The following is a 14,748-nucleotide window of genomic DNA, read 5'->3' on the forward strand; positions in this document are numbered from 1 at the left end:
ACCTAAATATAATTCTTTTGAATTCCTTATCAGGGAGTTCCAATGCTGCGTCTTCCTCAGGGATGTGTTTTGGGTCTGTATCCTGGTCCCTTGTTTCTCCTGCTTTATCTTGCTTCTTTGTGTGGACTGTGATGCTCTGTTGTCTCCAAGGCATTGTGACGTTTTTGTATTTATATTTAATTGGTGAGGTTGGACAATCTACTTCCGTAGTGATACTGCCTTGGAAACCCAAGGAGGGGTCACTATGAGTTGGGTCTGACTCAAGGGTGAATAACAACAAACAACATATGTTGGAATGACTTGTCCACAATTTTCATTTTCTTTGTTTTGTTTGTATGTTATCTGTACAGGCAGGGTACTGTGCTGTGCTCCTCTGTTCACTAGTTGACAGCACTTATACACTCACCACCTGTCTTCTTTCCTTTGTCAGCCTCTCATATGTCCTTGTTGACCCTGGCAAACAGAGCCTGTTCTTAGGTCCCTGAAACCCGAATGATAATGCTATCACTTTAAAATCCAAAATGGTTGCCACTTGTAAACATTCAAAATGGCTGTGCCCTCAGCCACTTTAAATATCCAAAATGGCCACTACTTGTAAGCATTCAAAATGACTGCACCCTTGGTCACTTTAAATACCCAAAGTGGTCACTGCTTGTAAACATTCAAAATGGCTGTGCCCTCAGTCACTTTAAATATCCAAAATGGCCACCGCTTGTAAACATTCAAAATGGCTGCACCCTGAGTCACTTTAAATATCCGAAATGGCTGCCATGTGTAAACAATCAAAATGACTGCGCCCTCTGGACAGCAGAAAGTCCACAGCTCAGGTTGTCTTCCTCCTTGCTGTTTCCCTTCCTTGTCATAGGCCACTAGGGCAGTTGTCCCTGCAGCCCTTGATGATCGGGACTGATCTTTAGGTCAATTCTCAGGTTCCAACACCACTTGGAAATATTCAGGCTGTTGGTCTTGTCAGAGTAGCTGACAGTCCGCAACTACGACCGTCTCTGTACTCACTGTTTTCATTCAGGTTTTTCCACTAATTGGTGCCTAATCCACTTCTGTATAGTTCCTTTCAAAGCTCAGGGCTCCAGGATTATCTTCTGTATCTCTGTCAATTGGTTTTTCTTTTCTTTGTTGAGGAGGGTCTGTGTCGCTTGTCTGCCTATTCCTCCATCTTACCAGAAGTCCTAATTCTAACTTTTTAAGGAATCTCCATACTGCTTTCCAAAGTGGTTGTATCATTTGACAGTCCCACCAGCAGTGTAGGAGAGTCCCAGTGTCTCCACATCCTCATTAGCATTTGTTATTTTCTGTTTTGTTGAACTTTGTTATTAGTGCTCGGGCCAGAAGGTATCTCATTATTTTGATTTGCATCTCTCTACTGGCTAATGATCGTGAACATTTCTTCATGTGTTTGTTGGCCACCTGAATATCCTCTTAGGTGATGTGTCTATTTATGTCTTCTGCCCATTTTTTAATTCTGTGTATAGGATCGTATCATTAGCAAATAGGGATAGTTTTACTTTTTTCTATAAATTTTAGAGATAAGTCCCTTATCAGATATGTCATTGACAAATATTTTTCCCCAATCTGTAGGTTCTCTTTTGTCTCTTTTGGAGAAGTCTTTTGAAGCACATAAAAATTTAATTTTTAGAAGGTCCCATTCATCTAGTTTATCTTTTGCTGTTTGTACTTTTTGGGTTATGCTTGACAGTCTATTTATGCCATCACTTAGGGCCCTTACATTTGCTCCTGTTTATTCTTTGAGGAACTTTATAGTTTTAGGTTTCATATCTAAGTCTTTCATCAATCTGGAGTTAGTTTTTGTGTATGGTATGAGGTACAGATCTTGTTTTATTATCTTGCAAATAGCTATCCAGTTTTGCCAGCACCATTTGTTGGAGACCATTTTTCCCCATGTAATGGATTTCAGCCATTTGTCAAAAATCAGATGACCACAGGTAGATGAATCTATTTCTGGGTTCTCAGTTCTGTTCTACTGGTCTATCTGTCTGTCATTGTACCAATACCAGGCTGTTTTGACTACTATGGCTATATAGTAGGTTTTGAGATCTGGGAGTATGAGACCTCCCACTTTGTTGTTCTTCAGTAGTGCTTTGCTTATCTAAGTCTTTTTCCTTTCCTTATAAAATTAATGATTGTTTTTTTCCATATCCTTAAACAATGTTGATGGGATCTGGATTGGGATTGCATTGAATGTATAGATTGCTTTGGGTAGTGTTGACATTTTCACAATGTTCAATCTTCCTGTGCATGAGCATGGTATGTTCTTCCATTTATGTAAATCTCTTACAGCTTCTTGAAGGAGTGTTTTATAGTTTTCTTTGTACAGGTCTTTTGTGTCCCTAGTGAGATTTATTCCCAAGTATTTTATTTTTTGATAGCTATTGTAAATGGTAGGAGCTCTGGTGGCATAGTGCCTAAGACATTTGACTGCTATCCAGAAGGCTGGTGGTTCAATCCAACCAGTCACTCCTTGGAAGGAAGATTGGGCAATCTACTTCCATAGTGATCTGCCTTGGAAACCCAAGGAGGGGTCGCTATGAGTCAGATCTGATTTGATGACTGGCATTGAGTTTTTTTTTTTGTTGTTGTTGTTGTAAATGGTATTGATTTCCTTTTCAGCAGTCTCTTTGCTGGTATAGAGGAATCCAACTGATTTTTGGATATTGATCTTGTATCCTGTCACTGTGCTAAATCTCTCAAATTAGTTACAGTAGTTTTTTTCCTGAGTCTCTTGGGTTTTCTAGGTATAGGATCATATCATCAGCAAATAGGGATAGTTTGACTTCTTTCTCAATTTGGATGCCTTTGATTTCCCTTTCTTGCCTTATTTCCCTGGCTGTTGTTGTTGTTATGTGCCATTGAGTCGGACCCGACTCATAGCAACCCCTCCTTGGGTTTCTGAGGCAGTATCACTATGGAAGTAGATTGCCCCATCTTCCTTCAGAGGAGTGGCTGGTGGATTTGAACTACCAGCCTTCTGGTTAGCAGTCAAGTGCCTTAGGCACTATACTAGCAGAGCTCCCATTTCCCTGGTTAGGACTTCCAATACAATATTGAATAGAAGTGGTGTTAGAGGGCATCCTTCTCTGGTTCCTGATTGTAAGGGGAATGGTTTCAGTCTCTCTCCATTGAGGATACTGTTGGCTGTTGATTTTGCATATATGCACTTTATTATGTTGAGGAGTGTCCCTTCTTTTCCTATTTTGCTGAGAGTTTTTGTCAGGAATGGGTGTTGGATTTTATCAGATGCCTTTTCTGCATCGATATGATCATGTGGTTCTTTTCCTTTGTTTTATTTATGTGATGGATGATGTTGATTGTTTTTCCAGTGTTGAACTGTCCCTGCAAATGTGTTTGAACCCCACTTGGTCATAATGTATGATTTTTTTGATATATTGTTGGAGTCTGTTGGCTAGGATTGTGTTGAAGATTTTTACATCTATATACATGAGGGATATTGGTCTGCAGTTTTCCTTTTTAGTGATGTCTTTGCCTGATTTTGGTATCAAGGTTGTGCTTGCTTCATAAGCTGAACTTGGGAGGATTTCATCTTTTTCTATTTCCTGGAATAGTTTGAGTAAGATTGGTGTCATTTCTTCTCTGAACCTTCGGTAGAATTCTCCAGTGAAACCATCTGGGCCAGGGCTTTTTTTTTTTGTTGGTAATTTTTTTATGACCTGTTCAATTTCTTGTTTTGTTATGGGTCTGTTCAAATTTTCCACCTCAGTCTGTGCTAGTTTAGGTATGTCGTACGTTTCTAGAAATCTGTCCATTTCTTCTAGGTTTTCAAATTTGTTGGAGTGTAGTTCTTAATAGTATCCTGATAATATCCTTTTAATTTCTATTGTTTCTCTTGTGATGTTGCCCAATTCTTTTCTTATTTGTGTTGTTTGTTTTCTGTCCCTTCTTTTGTTTTTGCCAAATTTACCAGTGGTTTGTCAATTTTATTAATCTTTTCAAAACAACAACTTGTAGTCTTGTTGATTTTTTCTATTGTCTTTCTAATTTCCGTTTCATTTATTTCTGCTTGAACCTTTATTATTTCTTTTCTTCTGGTGACTGTAGGCTTCTTTACTGCTCTTTTTTGAATTGTTGGAGATTTTGGGTTAAGGTATTGAGTTTGACTTTCTTCTTTTTGATGCATGCATTTATTACCAAAAATTGGCCTCTGATCACTGATTTTGCTGTGTCTGAAACATTTTGGTATGTTGTGTTTTCATTCTCATTTGATTCAAGGAAGTTTTTAATTTCATTTTTTTATTTCTTCTCTTACCCAGTCATTTTCAAGGAGGGTATTATTCAGTTTCCATGTATTATTTTTCCATTGATTTTCCCATTGTTGATTTCCAATTTTATTGCATGTGATCTGAGAAGATGCTTTGCAGTATTTCACAGTTTTTAAATTTATTAACACTTATTTTGTGGCCTAACATATGATCTATCCTGGTGACTGTTCAATGTGCACTGGAGAAGAATGTATATTGTGCTGTCGTTGGGTGAAGTGCTCTGTAGATGTCTATAAGGTCAAGTTGGTGGATTGTATTTTTTATTTCTTCTGTGTCTTTGTTGAGTTTCTTTCCAGTTGTTCCATCTTTGATTGAAAGTGGTGTATTAAAGTCTCCTCTGGTAGCATAGTGGCTAAGACACTTGACTCTTAACAAGAAGGCTGGTGGTTCAAAGCCACCAGCCACTCCTTGGAAGGAAGATGGGGCAATCTACTTCCATAGTGATATACTGCCTTGGAAACCCAAGGAGGGGTCACTATGAGTCGGGTCCAACTCGACGGCACATAACAACAACAACAACAACTCCTTGGAAGGAAGATGGGGCAATCTCCGTAGTGATACTGCCTCGGAAACCCAAGGAGGGGTCACTATGGAGGGGACATAACAACAACAACAAACTATGACTGTGCAGTCATCTATTTGTCTTCTCGATTCTGTTAAAGTCTGATTTATGTATTCTGGGGCTCTTTCATTGGGTGCATAGATATTTTATATGGTTATGTCCTCTTGTTCAATCAATCCTTTAATGCCTAAGGCATTTGACTGCTAACCAGAAGTCTGGTGGTTCAAACCCACCAGCCACTCCTCAGAAGGAAGGTTGGGCAGTCTACTTCTGTAGTGATACTGCTTTGGAAACCCAAGGAGGGGTCACTATGAGTTGGATCCAACTTGACAGCAGTGAGTTTGGTTTTGTTTGTTTTTCCTTGTCCCTTATGGTGGTTTTTGTCTTAAAATCAGTTTTATCAGAAATTAATATTGCCACTACTGCTCTTTATGGTTGCCATTTGCTTAATATATCTTTCTTCAACCTTTGATTTTTAGTCTGTTTTTTGTCTTTCTCTCTAAGGTGTGTGTCTTGTAGATAGCATATTGGTGGGTTATGTTTTCTTATCCAATCTGTAACTCTTTATCTCTTGAGTGGTGCATTTAATCCATTTACATTCAGTGTAATTGTCAACAGGTATGAATTTGTTGCTGTCATTTTGTTACGTACTTTTTTGTGGTGTTGCTGATTTCTTTGTTCCATATGATCTTCTGTGCTGAGCTCATTTTGTTTATGAATTGTGTTATAACTTCCTTTGTTGCTGTTGTTTTAGTATTTGTTTAATATTTGTGTTTGTCTTTTTTTTTAATTGTGATGTGAAGTGTTATCATTTTTCTTTGAGGTTACCCTGTGATTTATAATTTTTGTCCCAACTTTAGAATGGTCTGTTCTATCTTGGTAATTGTTTTGATTTCCTCACCATTTAGAAGTTCTGTAACTACACTGTTTTCCCTCTCTTTTTGGTTTGTAGTTGTCCTCATTTGCCAATTGATATCTTTGGTTCTCTGTTTACAATCTTGTAGGCTTATTTACTTTGGATACTTCCATACCTGTTAAGTCATCTGGGTTATATCATCATGTATGTTAGTGGTCAGTTGTTTTTAGCTGTTGTTTTTCTGTCCACAGGACCCCCTTTAGCATCTCTTGTAAGGTTGGTATGGTTTTAACAAATTCCCCTAATTTCTGCTTATCTGGAACTCCTCAGAAGGAAGATGGGGCAATCTACTTCCATAGTGATACTGCCTCGGAAACCCAAGGAGGGGTTGCTATGAGTCATGTCCGACTCGACGGCATATAACGACAACAACAACAACATTTGAGGGACGGTTTGGCCGGGTATATAATTCTTGGTTGGGAATATTTTTCTTTCAGGCTTTTAGATATACCAGCCACCCCACTGCCTTCTTGCCTGAGTGGTTTCTGCTGAGAAATCAGAGCTTAGTCTTATTGGTTGTCCTTTGTAGGTAACTTTTCATTTCTCCCATGCTACTTTCAGGGTTCTCTTTGTGTTTGGTTTTGATGAGTTTGATGATGGTACATCTTGGTGATTTTCTTTTGGGGTCTATTCTGTTTGGGGTTCATTGGACTTCTTGAATGGATATTTTCTTGTCTTTCATCATACCAGGGAAATTCTCTTCCAACAAATCTTCGACAATTTTCTCTGTAGTTTTATTTGTTTCTTCCTATTCTGGAATTCTGAGTACACGTAGGTTATTTCTTTTGATGGTATTCCACTAGGCTTTCTTCATTTTATTTTGATCTTTTTTCTGATTGATCCCTTTCCAAAGAAGTATTCAGGTATTTGTCTTCAATCTCATTAATTCTGTCTTCCATTGATTCAGTTCTACTTCTTTGCCCTTTCAATGTGTTATCTATTTCAGACAATTTAGTATTGATCTTCTGGATTTTTATCTGTAGATTTTGAATAATTTCTAAGTTTTCATTATTTTGTTCTTGTATTGTCTTTTGAAATTGTTCTAGGTTTTCTCTGTGTTTTCCCCAATTTTGTCAGTTTTTTCCTTGATCTGTGTCTCAATTCATTGAAGGTACTTAAATATAATTCTTTTGAATTCCTTCTCAGGGAGTTCCAATGCTGTGTCTTCCTCAAGATGTGTTCTGGGTTTGTATCCTGGTCCCTTGTTTCTTCTGCTTTTCTTGCTTCTTTGTGTGGACTTTGATGGTCTATTGTGTCTGAGACATTATGGTGTTTTTGTTTTTATATTTAATTGGTGATTGTATGTTTGAGTGATTCACTCATGATTTCTTTGGATGTACATGAGTACTGTGCTCCTCTCTTTGCTAGTTGGCAGCACTTATACACTCACCACCTGTCTCCTTTCCAGTCATCAGCCTCTCATATGTCCATGATTTCTTTGAGAAGCAGAGCCTATTCTTAGGTCCTTTGAATCTGAATAAGAATGCTGTTACTTCAAATATCCAGAATGGCCACTGCTTGTTAACATTCACAGTAGCTGTGCCTGGCTGCTGCTTGTAAACATTCAAAATAGTTGCACCTTCTGGACAGCTGAAAGTCCACAGCTCAGTTTGTCATCTTTGCTTTTTCCCTTTTTAGTCATCAGCCACTGGCACAGTTGTCCATGCAACCCTTGGCAAGCATGGCTGATTTTTAGGTTAATTCTCAAGTCCTACCAACACTTGGAAATATTTAGCCTCTCTGTGCCATCAGGATAGCTTACAGTCAACAGCTCTGTTTGTCTCCATATTCACTGTTTTCATTCAGATTCTTCTACTAAACCAAAACCAAACTCACTGCCCTCCAGTCAGATCCAACTCATAATGACCACTCCTTGGGTTTCCAAGGTGGTATCACTATGGAAGTAGATTGCCTGACCTTCCTTCCTAGAAGTGCCTGGTAGATTTGAACTGCCAGCCTTCTGATTAGCAGTCAAATGCCTTAGGCACTGTACCACCAGAGCTCTTGGTTCTTGTATTAGTTGGTTCTTCTACTAGTTGGTGTTTAATCTGCTTCTCTGTCCTTCCTTTCAAAGCTCAAGGCTCCAGGATTACCTTCTGTCTCTGTGTCAGTTGGTGTCTCTTTTCTTTGTTGAAGAGGGTCTGTGTAGCTTGTCTGCCTATTCCACCATCTTACTAGAAGTTTAAACTATGATTTTAATTTTTGAAAATTCAACTTTTGTACATATAGTATTGTCTCAAATGTACTTTAAAATGTCTGCATAACAATTGGAAATAATATGTCAAATTAAAGATTTTGTGGCATTTTAAGTGATCAAGGATTTATTCTTTGTACATTTTTCAATCTTTTTGTGATATTCTACAGTAAGTACATAATCAGAGGACAGAATAAGAGAGGGTCCCTAGATATGTAGAAGCAAAATGTTTTGCTGAAAGTCCTTTGAGCAAATGCTGCTTATTCTCTAATTTGGTATGAACATGAGAATGTATCAAAATGTAATGCTTTGCTCAGTGGGTATGGGCTAATCTTCTCTCCCAGTGATAGGCATGGCTTTCCTTTTTGCCTTCCTACGTTTTAGATTGAGGTGTGTTGTAAAGCAAGCATCTTTTCCTCACCACCTCCCCAGGGTTGTCATGAATGTGCCCTTACCAAGTGGTAGCCTCTGAGCAGCCTCCCTGGGGATATATAGTTCCATGTGGAGGAAGGGATTGATTGATTTTTCACTCCATTGTTGGGTGGATGGCATCTGAACCACCCCATTTTTTCCCATGCATACTAAATTTAAGTCACTAGGTATTTTCTCATGTTCTCAGAAGGTTATATTTATCGGCCAGTCATAAGCCAGCTTTGTTTTCCCTGAAGAATAGTTCTAGTGGTCATTCTTTCAAAGAACACAGGGGCTTAATGGTCTGGAAGCTAGCTGTGAACACTGGGTAGAATCCCACAGCAGGGGCTTGGAGAAAGTCTTGGAGTAAGCAGAGTGTGGTCCATGGAGGGCAGGTGATTGGTGGTGATAGTATAGACAGGGAAGCTGGTGGTGTACACAGACCAGAGACTCAGATGTGCAGGGCATGGGCTTTCATTGTGGATCTCTGTGGGTGCCTAAGGGGCTTGGGAACAGAACTCTAAACCCTGGGAGGATTGCTGAGGGCAGCCAGAGACACATTTAGGGGAAATGGGGAATCAGTGGGTTTCTGGAATAGTTAATTCTGTACTATGGGGTCCAAGGTCAGAGCAGCCTAACAGCAAGAGTGAATTGGAGCTGAGTCATGCATGCTACTGAACTAGAATTCTTTAAATTCCTCCTGACTAGAGGTAGGATTGGGAGGTAGGATTGTTTTCATACGTGGAACCAGAGCTGGCCTTCACCTGAGGATCATGTGGTTTCCTTCTGTGGGCACTTGGAAACACTGAGGTTAGAGGACTAAGCCTATCGTTCTCCTTCCATGCCAAGACCTCTGGCCCACACTTAACAGAGAGGTGCACAGGCTCAGCCATTGGTTTCTGCAGCTAGCATTTTTTGAACCCATGTTCCTGGGTTCTGCTCCAGGATATGAAGATCAGTGGCAACAAGACACACAGAGGCCCTGCCCTCCTGAAGCTTACAGTCTAATGCAGAAAGTATTAAAGTAGAAAGTATTGTTAATTAACAAGTCAATACATCCAGCCACCCCCAAAATCAAACCACTACAAGGTAATTTTTAATTTTGAATGGTGCTAGGAGCTCTGGTAGCATAGTGCCTAAGGTATTTGACTTCTAACTAGAAGGCTGGCGGTTCAGACCCACCAGCCACTCATCGGAAGGAAGATGGGGCAATCTACTTCCATAGTGATACTGCCTCAGAAACCCAAGGAAGGGTTGCTATGAGTCGAATTGACTTGATGGCAATGAGTTTTGTTTTGTTTTTTTTAATGAGCAATAAATAGTGATGAGAGAGAGTAATAATGGGAAACATTTTTCCAGGGAAGATGGTCAGGGAAGCTTTATCTGGGAGGTGACATTTGAGTTGAGGCCTAAAGGAGGCAGACGTTGGGGAGGATTGTTTCAGGCAGGGTGAACAGCCAATGCAGAGGCCCAGGACTTGCAGGTCCTGATGTTTTAAAGGACAGAATGATGCCCAGTTGGCTGGGGCACTTCAGAAAGGCGAAAGAGTCACAGCAGTGAGGTTAGACAAGGGCAGGAATGGGTCAGATGGGTCATTTAAGAAGAGAAACTAAAGAGAAATTTAGCTTTTTAATTGTAATGATGCTTTAAAAAAAAGAAAAAAGAACCAAAAGCCAAAACTCTCGATTTAGGATCCACATCCCTGTACTTGGGCAACCCTGATGTAACTGTATGTTGTCTTGTTAGCTACCGTTGAGTTACCTGCTGACCCCTGCAGCCCCGTGCATGATGGAAACGGACCATTGTGACCCAGAGGGTTTTCTCTGACTGATGTTTGGAAGTAGATTGCCAGGTCTGTCTTCCTTGTCCAGCTTAGTCTGGAAGCTCTGCTGAAACCTGTTTAGCATCATAGCAACATGCAAACCTCCACTGGCTGATGGGTGGTGCTGCATATAAGGTGCGTTGGCCAGGAATTAAACCTGGATTTGCCTCATGGAAGGCGAGAATTCTGCCACTGAACCACCATTTAAAAAACACACAAACAAAACCTCACTGCTGTTGAGTCCGTTTGACTCATAGTACCCCTCTTTGAGTTTCCAAGGCAGTATCCCTACGGAAGTAGATTGCCCAATCTTCTTCCGAGGTGTGGCTGGTGGGTTTTAACCACCAGCCTTCTGGTTAGCAGTCAAGTGCCTTAGATACTATGCTACCAGAGCTCCCTGAACTATCAGTACTTCCATGTAAATATATAGTAATAGCTATTTAGCTGTTCTGTTGTTTTTCCATGTTGCATAGTACATGTATCTATTAATTTTATCAATTGCTATATATTGTGATTTGCTAGCATCTTTGTAAAACTTAGATCAGACCACTCTTCAGAACTCAAAACCTTAACCATGATACCCCTGTGGTCTTCTCCTTACCACCTCTCTGCCTCCCTCCACTCCAGCCACTCTAGCCTCTTTGTTTTTCCATGAATATACCAAGCATACCCCTACCTCCGGCCCCAGGCCCTTACACTTACTATTTCTTATTCCAGAGACTTCCATCCTATGGGCACATGGCTTGCTCCCCTCCTATTTCCTTCCGGGACATTTCCTTCTGTTCAAATCCCATGTCATCAGAAAGTCTGTCTCTTGCCAGTTTATATCACATGGTAGGGCCCTCACCTCCTGCCTGTCACTCATTATCCCATAAAAAAAAAAAAAAAAAAAAAAACCCAAACCCACTTCCATCGAGTCGATTGTGACTCATAGTAACCCCCACTGGGTTTCCAAGGCAGTAAGTTTTACAGAAGTAGATTGCCCAGTCTTGCTTCCACAGAGTGGCTGGTAGGTTTGAACCACCAACCCTCTGGTTAGCAGACAGATGGCTTAGGCACTGTGCCACCAGAGCTCCTTTACTATCCCATACCCAGCTTATTATGCTTCATGGAACCTAACACCACTTGATATATGTTTATATGTTTAAGCTGTTTCTTACTTACTCATCTCCCACCCCAAACTCTTAGAAAATGGGAACTTTGTGTGGTTCACTGTTTATTTTTTCCCCCTTTGACAGCCAGAATAGAGCCTGGAACATAGGAGATAGGCAGTAATTATTTAATATTTGTTGAATCTGAGTATCTCTTCTCCGCCACTGGATTGGGGTCCTTAGAAGGCAGGTGTTTTACACATCTTTGTATTATTCCCTTGTGTCTAGTGCGGTGCTGGCAAACGCAGCTGTTTTATGAACTGTGGCCAAATGAATGTGGAAAGAGAAATTAGTTATTCCAAATTCTTTCTCCCAAGTAGTGATTCCAGGGAGTCACTACTTATAAGGAATAAAATAGGGTTTTATAAAACTGGATTATAAAGGACTAAATGTTAACTTGGTACCTTTCTTTTGTTCTGCTCTTTTCCAGTGGTCCCAATCGTGGGCATTACATTACTATTGTGAAAAGTCACGGCTTCTGGCTTTTGTTTGACGATGACATTGTAGAGGTGGGTATGCCCATTGTTCTCCAACGGGGCAGAGCACAGGTGGTATTTAGGGCGTGTGTTATGTATGAACATAGGCCAAATGTAGGCCTGTTTTGGATAATCTAACTGGAAAACAACTTACTTTTCTATCAGAACTAAATTTTCCCTTTCCGTGGGAAAAGGGGGAAGGAGCATGGCCATGGACTCATTGCTGTTCTTGTCAAGTTACCTGACTGTCATACATGGGCCATCTCTATGCCACCTCACGTTCATTTATTTGTGAGTCCTGTTTCATCTTATGTCTAAAGCCCTCTCTGGTACAGATTAGATATGAGACTTCAGAATTCTGTTAATGTTCTTTCATCGTACTTGATTATTCTTGTGTTGATAATGGTTTAACATGTTTTCCCAGTCTCTTGGACATGGCAATCTGGATTTTACATAGAACAATTCCATATATTGATTTTGTTGTAAAGAAATGCTGTTGTTGTTGTTGTTTTTTGCCGTTGAGTCGGCCCCGACTCATAGTGACCTCTCCTTGGGTTTCCGAGGCAGTATCACTATGGAAGTAGGATTGCCCAACCTTCCCCGACTCATAGCGACCCCTCCTTGGGTTTCTGAGGCAGTATCATTATGGAAGTAGGATTGCCCAACCTTCCCCGACTCATAGCGACCCCTCCTTGGGTTTCTGAGGCAGTATCATTATGGAAGTAGGATTGCCCAACCTTCCTTCCGAGGAGTGGCTGGTGGGTTTGAACTGCCAGCCTTCTGGTGAGCAGTCAAGTGCCTTAGCCACTATGCTACCAGAGCTCCTAAAGGAATGCTAGCTGGAGGAAATTTCCTAGTCAAAGACATGATCTATTTTTGCCTGCTAGGGTCTGTTTTAGTGTAATAATACTAAAGAACTGAACTGTGGTGGCCTGAAGGAATTAAACTTATTCTCAAGCACCCCTCCCCTGCTCACTTTACCACTTGAAAGGCAGGAGTAGGGTTGCTGAGAGTGACTTTCTTACCCAGCTACCTGTAGTTTGTGTCATGATACCCCTCTATCAAGTCTACTGCATTATCCATTAACTATTAAAATTTCCTAGTTGTGATGTTTCTTAGATTTTCCTGCATAGGTCATTAGGTCTTTCCTTTTCCTAGTAATTATGTTAAACAATTTTATGGTTTGATTTCTCTTTCATTGCAGAAAATAGATGCTCAAGCTATTGAAGAATTCTATGGCCTGACATCAGATATATCAAAAAATTCAGAATCTGGATATATTTTATTCTATCAGTCAAGAGAATAACTTAAAGAACTGTGGAACTCTTTTAAGCGGGGAGAACGTTCAAAGCACTATCATCTGCTTTCTCTGTGGACTGTTGTTCTTCCCTAGCAGCCCACCAGTGGCATCACTCCAAGTCTCAGTGGTCTGGCTGTGTTAGACTCTTCCCCCCACCTCCCTTTTTTTTTACATGCAGCACTACTTTTGGTTTTATTTTAGTCTGATGTAGAGTTAACTGCAATCAGATTGTAGTAAGACTGATATGAATAACAATTGCTAATCGAAGGACTGGGTATTCTCTATGCCACTCATCATGTCTGGCTGAATTAGAAAGGCATGTGTTATGGATGTCTACAGTCTACTTGGGGTCTTTGCTAAACTTCATAAATAGCTTCCAGGTTGTCCTTACAATGCATTCCTTTTTAACTCATCTCTGGAAGCATTGCTACCCATTTTTAGCTTCTCTTGCCGCTCGTCTGACAGAAGGACAGAAGAGTTGGGTAGATGTTCACCTGTGAGGGCTGCAATATAGCTTTAAGTTTGTGCAAGTGAAAATGTCTAAGAGTGAGTAACCTCAAGACTGAAAATCATCCTCCATGCGGAACAGGGTGAAGAGAGGCTGTAGCGGCTCACCGTTAGAATCCCAGGGGCTAATAAAGTTTGGAGCTCAGGGTAGGCAAAGGCAAGAGGAGAACACTTTTGTGGACAGTGAAAAGTTACATTTCTTACCTTTCTACCAAAAGGAAATTTCAGGAAAATAACTCTATGCTGTCTGTTTTTAGTGATACCCTTAAAACAAAAACAAACCCTTTTCTTCTGTAAGTTCCTGCGAGTAGTATTTATCTTTTATCCAGCACCGCTACGCTTCTCAAGGTGTCTTTCCAATCCTGTTGATGTTCTGTAAAAGTCTGTGGTTGCAGGGCTGTGGTGCCACACTGGCTGCATCTGGCACAACTCTCTGTAGCCGGACAGTACTGGCATCATTCTCACATCAGGACCAGTGAAGGCACTGCATCTGCACAGCTGTCCAGCTGTACTGCACAGCTGTTAATGCTTTCACATTTTCAGTCTGTTCACTGAGGCACTGGCAAGCCCCAGGGCTAATGCAGGACCTCCTCAGAGGGAGTTCTGGAAGAAGTTGGGTGTGAAGGGGGGTCCAAGGAAGTGTCTGTGGGCAGGTGGAGGAATGGACAAAATGGTGGCTTTTCTTTGGCTCAGACTCCAAGAATGCATGACAAGATGGAGTGTTTTTTTTTGAAGAACCTCATCTCACTATAGTTACTTTTACTTATTTTCATTTTTGTTGTATCTGTATTTATTAGAGCATTTGAGTATTAGTACCTTTTATTAAAAGGGTTGATTCGACGTTTGGCCATTGAGCTGGTTTTTGGCTTCCTACAAATATGATGAGTTGTAGATCTTGGCTTCTCTTTGAGAAGTCACTTAACTTCCATACATTATGATATACTGTGAACGTATTATTTTGTTACCTAATAAATCAGTGAGCGAACATGCAAACGTTTGGCATAATGTGAACTAAAAATTGAAATTGACAATGTTGGTGGTCATTTTACAACAGTTAAGAAGATAGCACTTTATCTCAATGAAAACTGGATTTCTT

General features: G+C 40.4%; 1 protein-coding gene across 1 annotated transcript in view; it reads left to right on the plus strand.

Moving 5' to 3' along the window:
• Positions 1-13,151, plus strand: part of USP46 (ubiquitin specific peptidase 46) — a 60,782-nt gene extending 47,631 nt beyond the window's left edge. The window contains exons 8-9 of the mRNA XM_042782939.1: positions 11,800-11,878; positions 13,050-13,151. Of these exons, the coding sequence (XP_042638873.1) occupies positions 11,800-11,878; positions 13,050-13,151 (181 nt within the window). The remainder of the gene's footprint in view (positions 1-11,799; positions 11,879-13,049) is intronic.
• Positions 13,152-14,748: the final 1,597 nt, after the last annotated feature.

This window comes from Orycteropus afer, unplaced genomic scaffold (genome assembly GCF_000298275.1).
Source record: "Orycteropus afer afer isolate SDZICR_OR568_19922 unplaced genomic scaffold, OryAfe1.0 scaffold00532, whole genome shotgun sequence".
NCBI classification, from domain to species: domain Eukaryota; kingdom Metazoa; phylum Chordata; class Mammalia; order Tubulidentata; family Orycteropodidae; genus Orycteropus; species Orycteropus afer.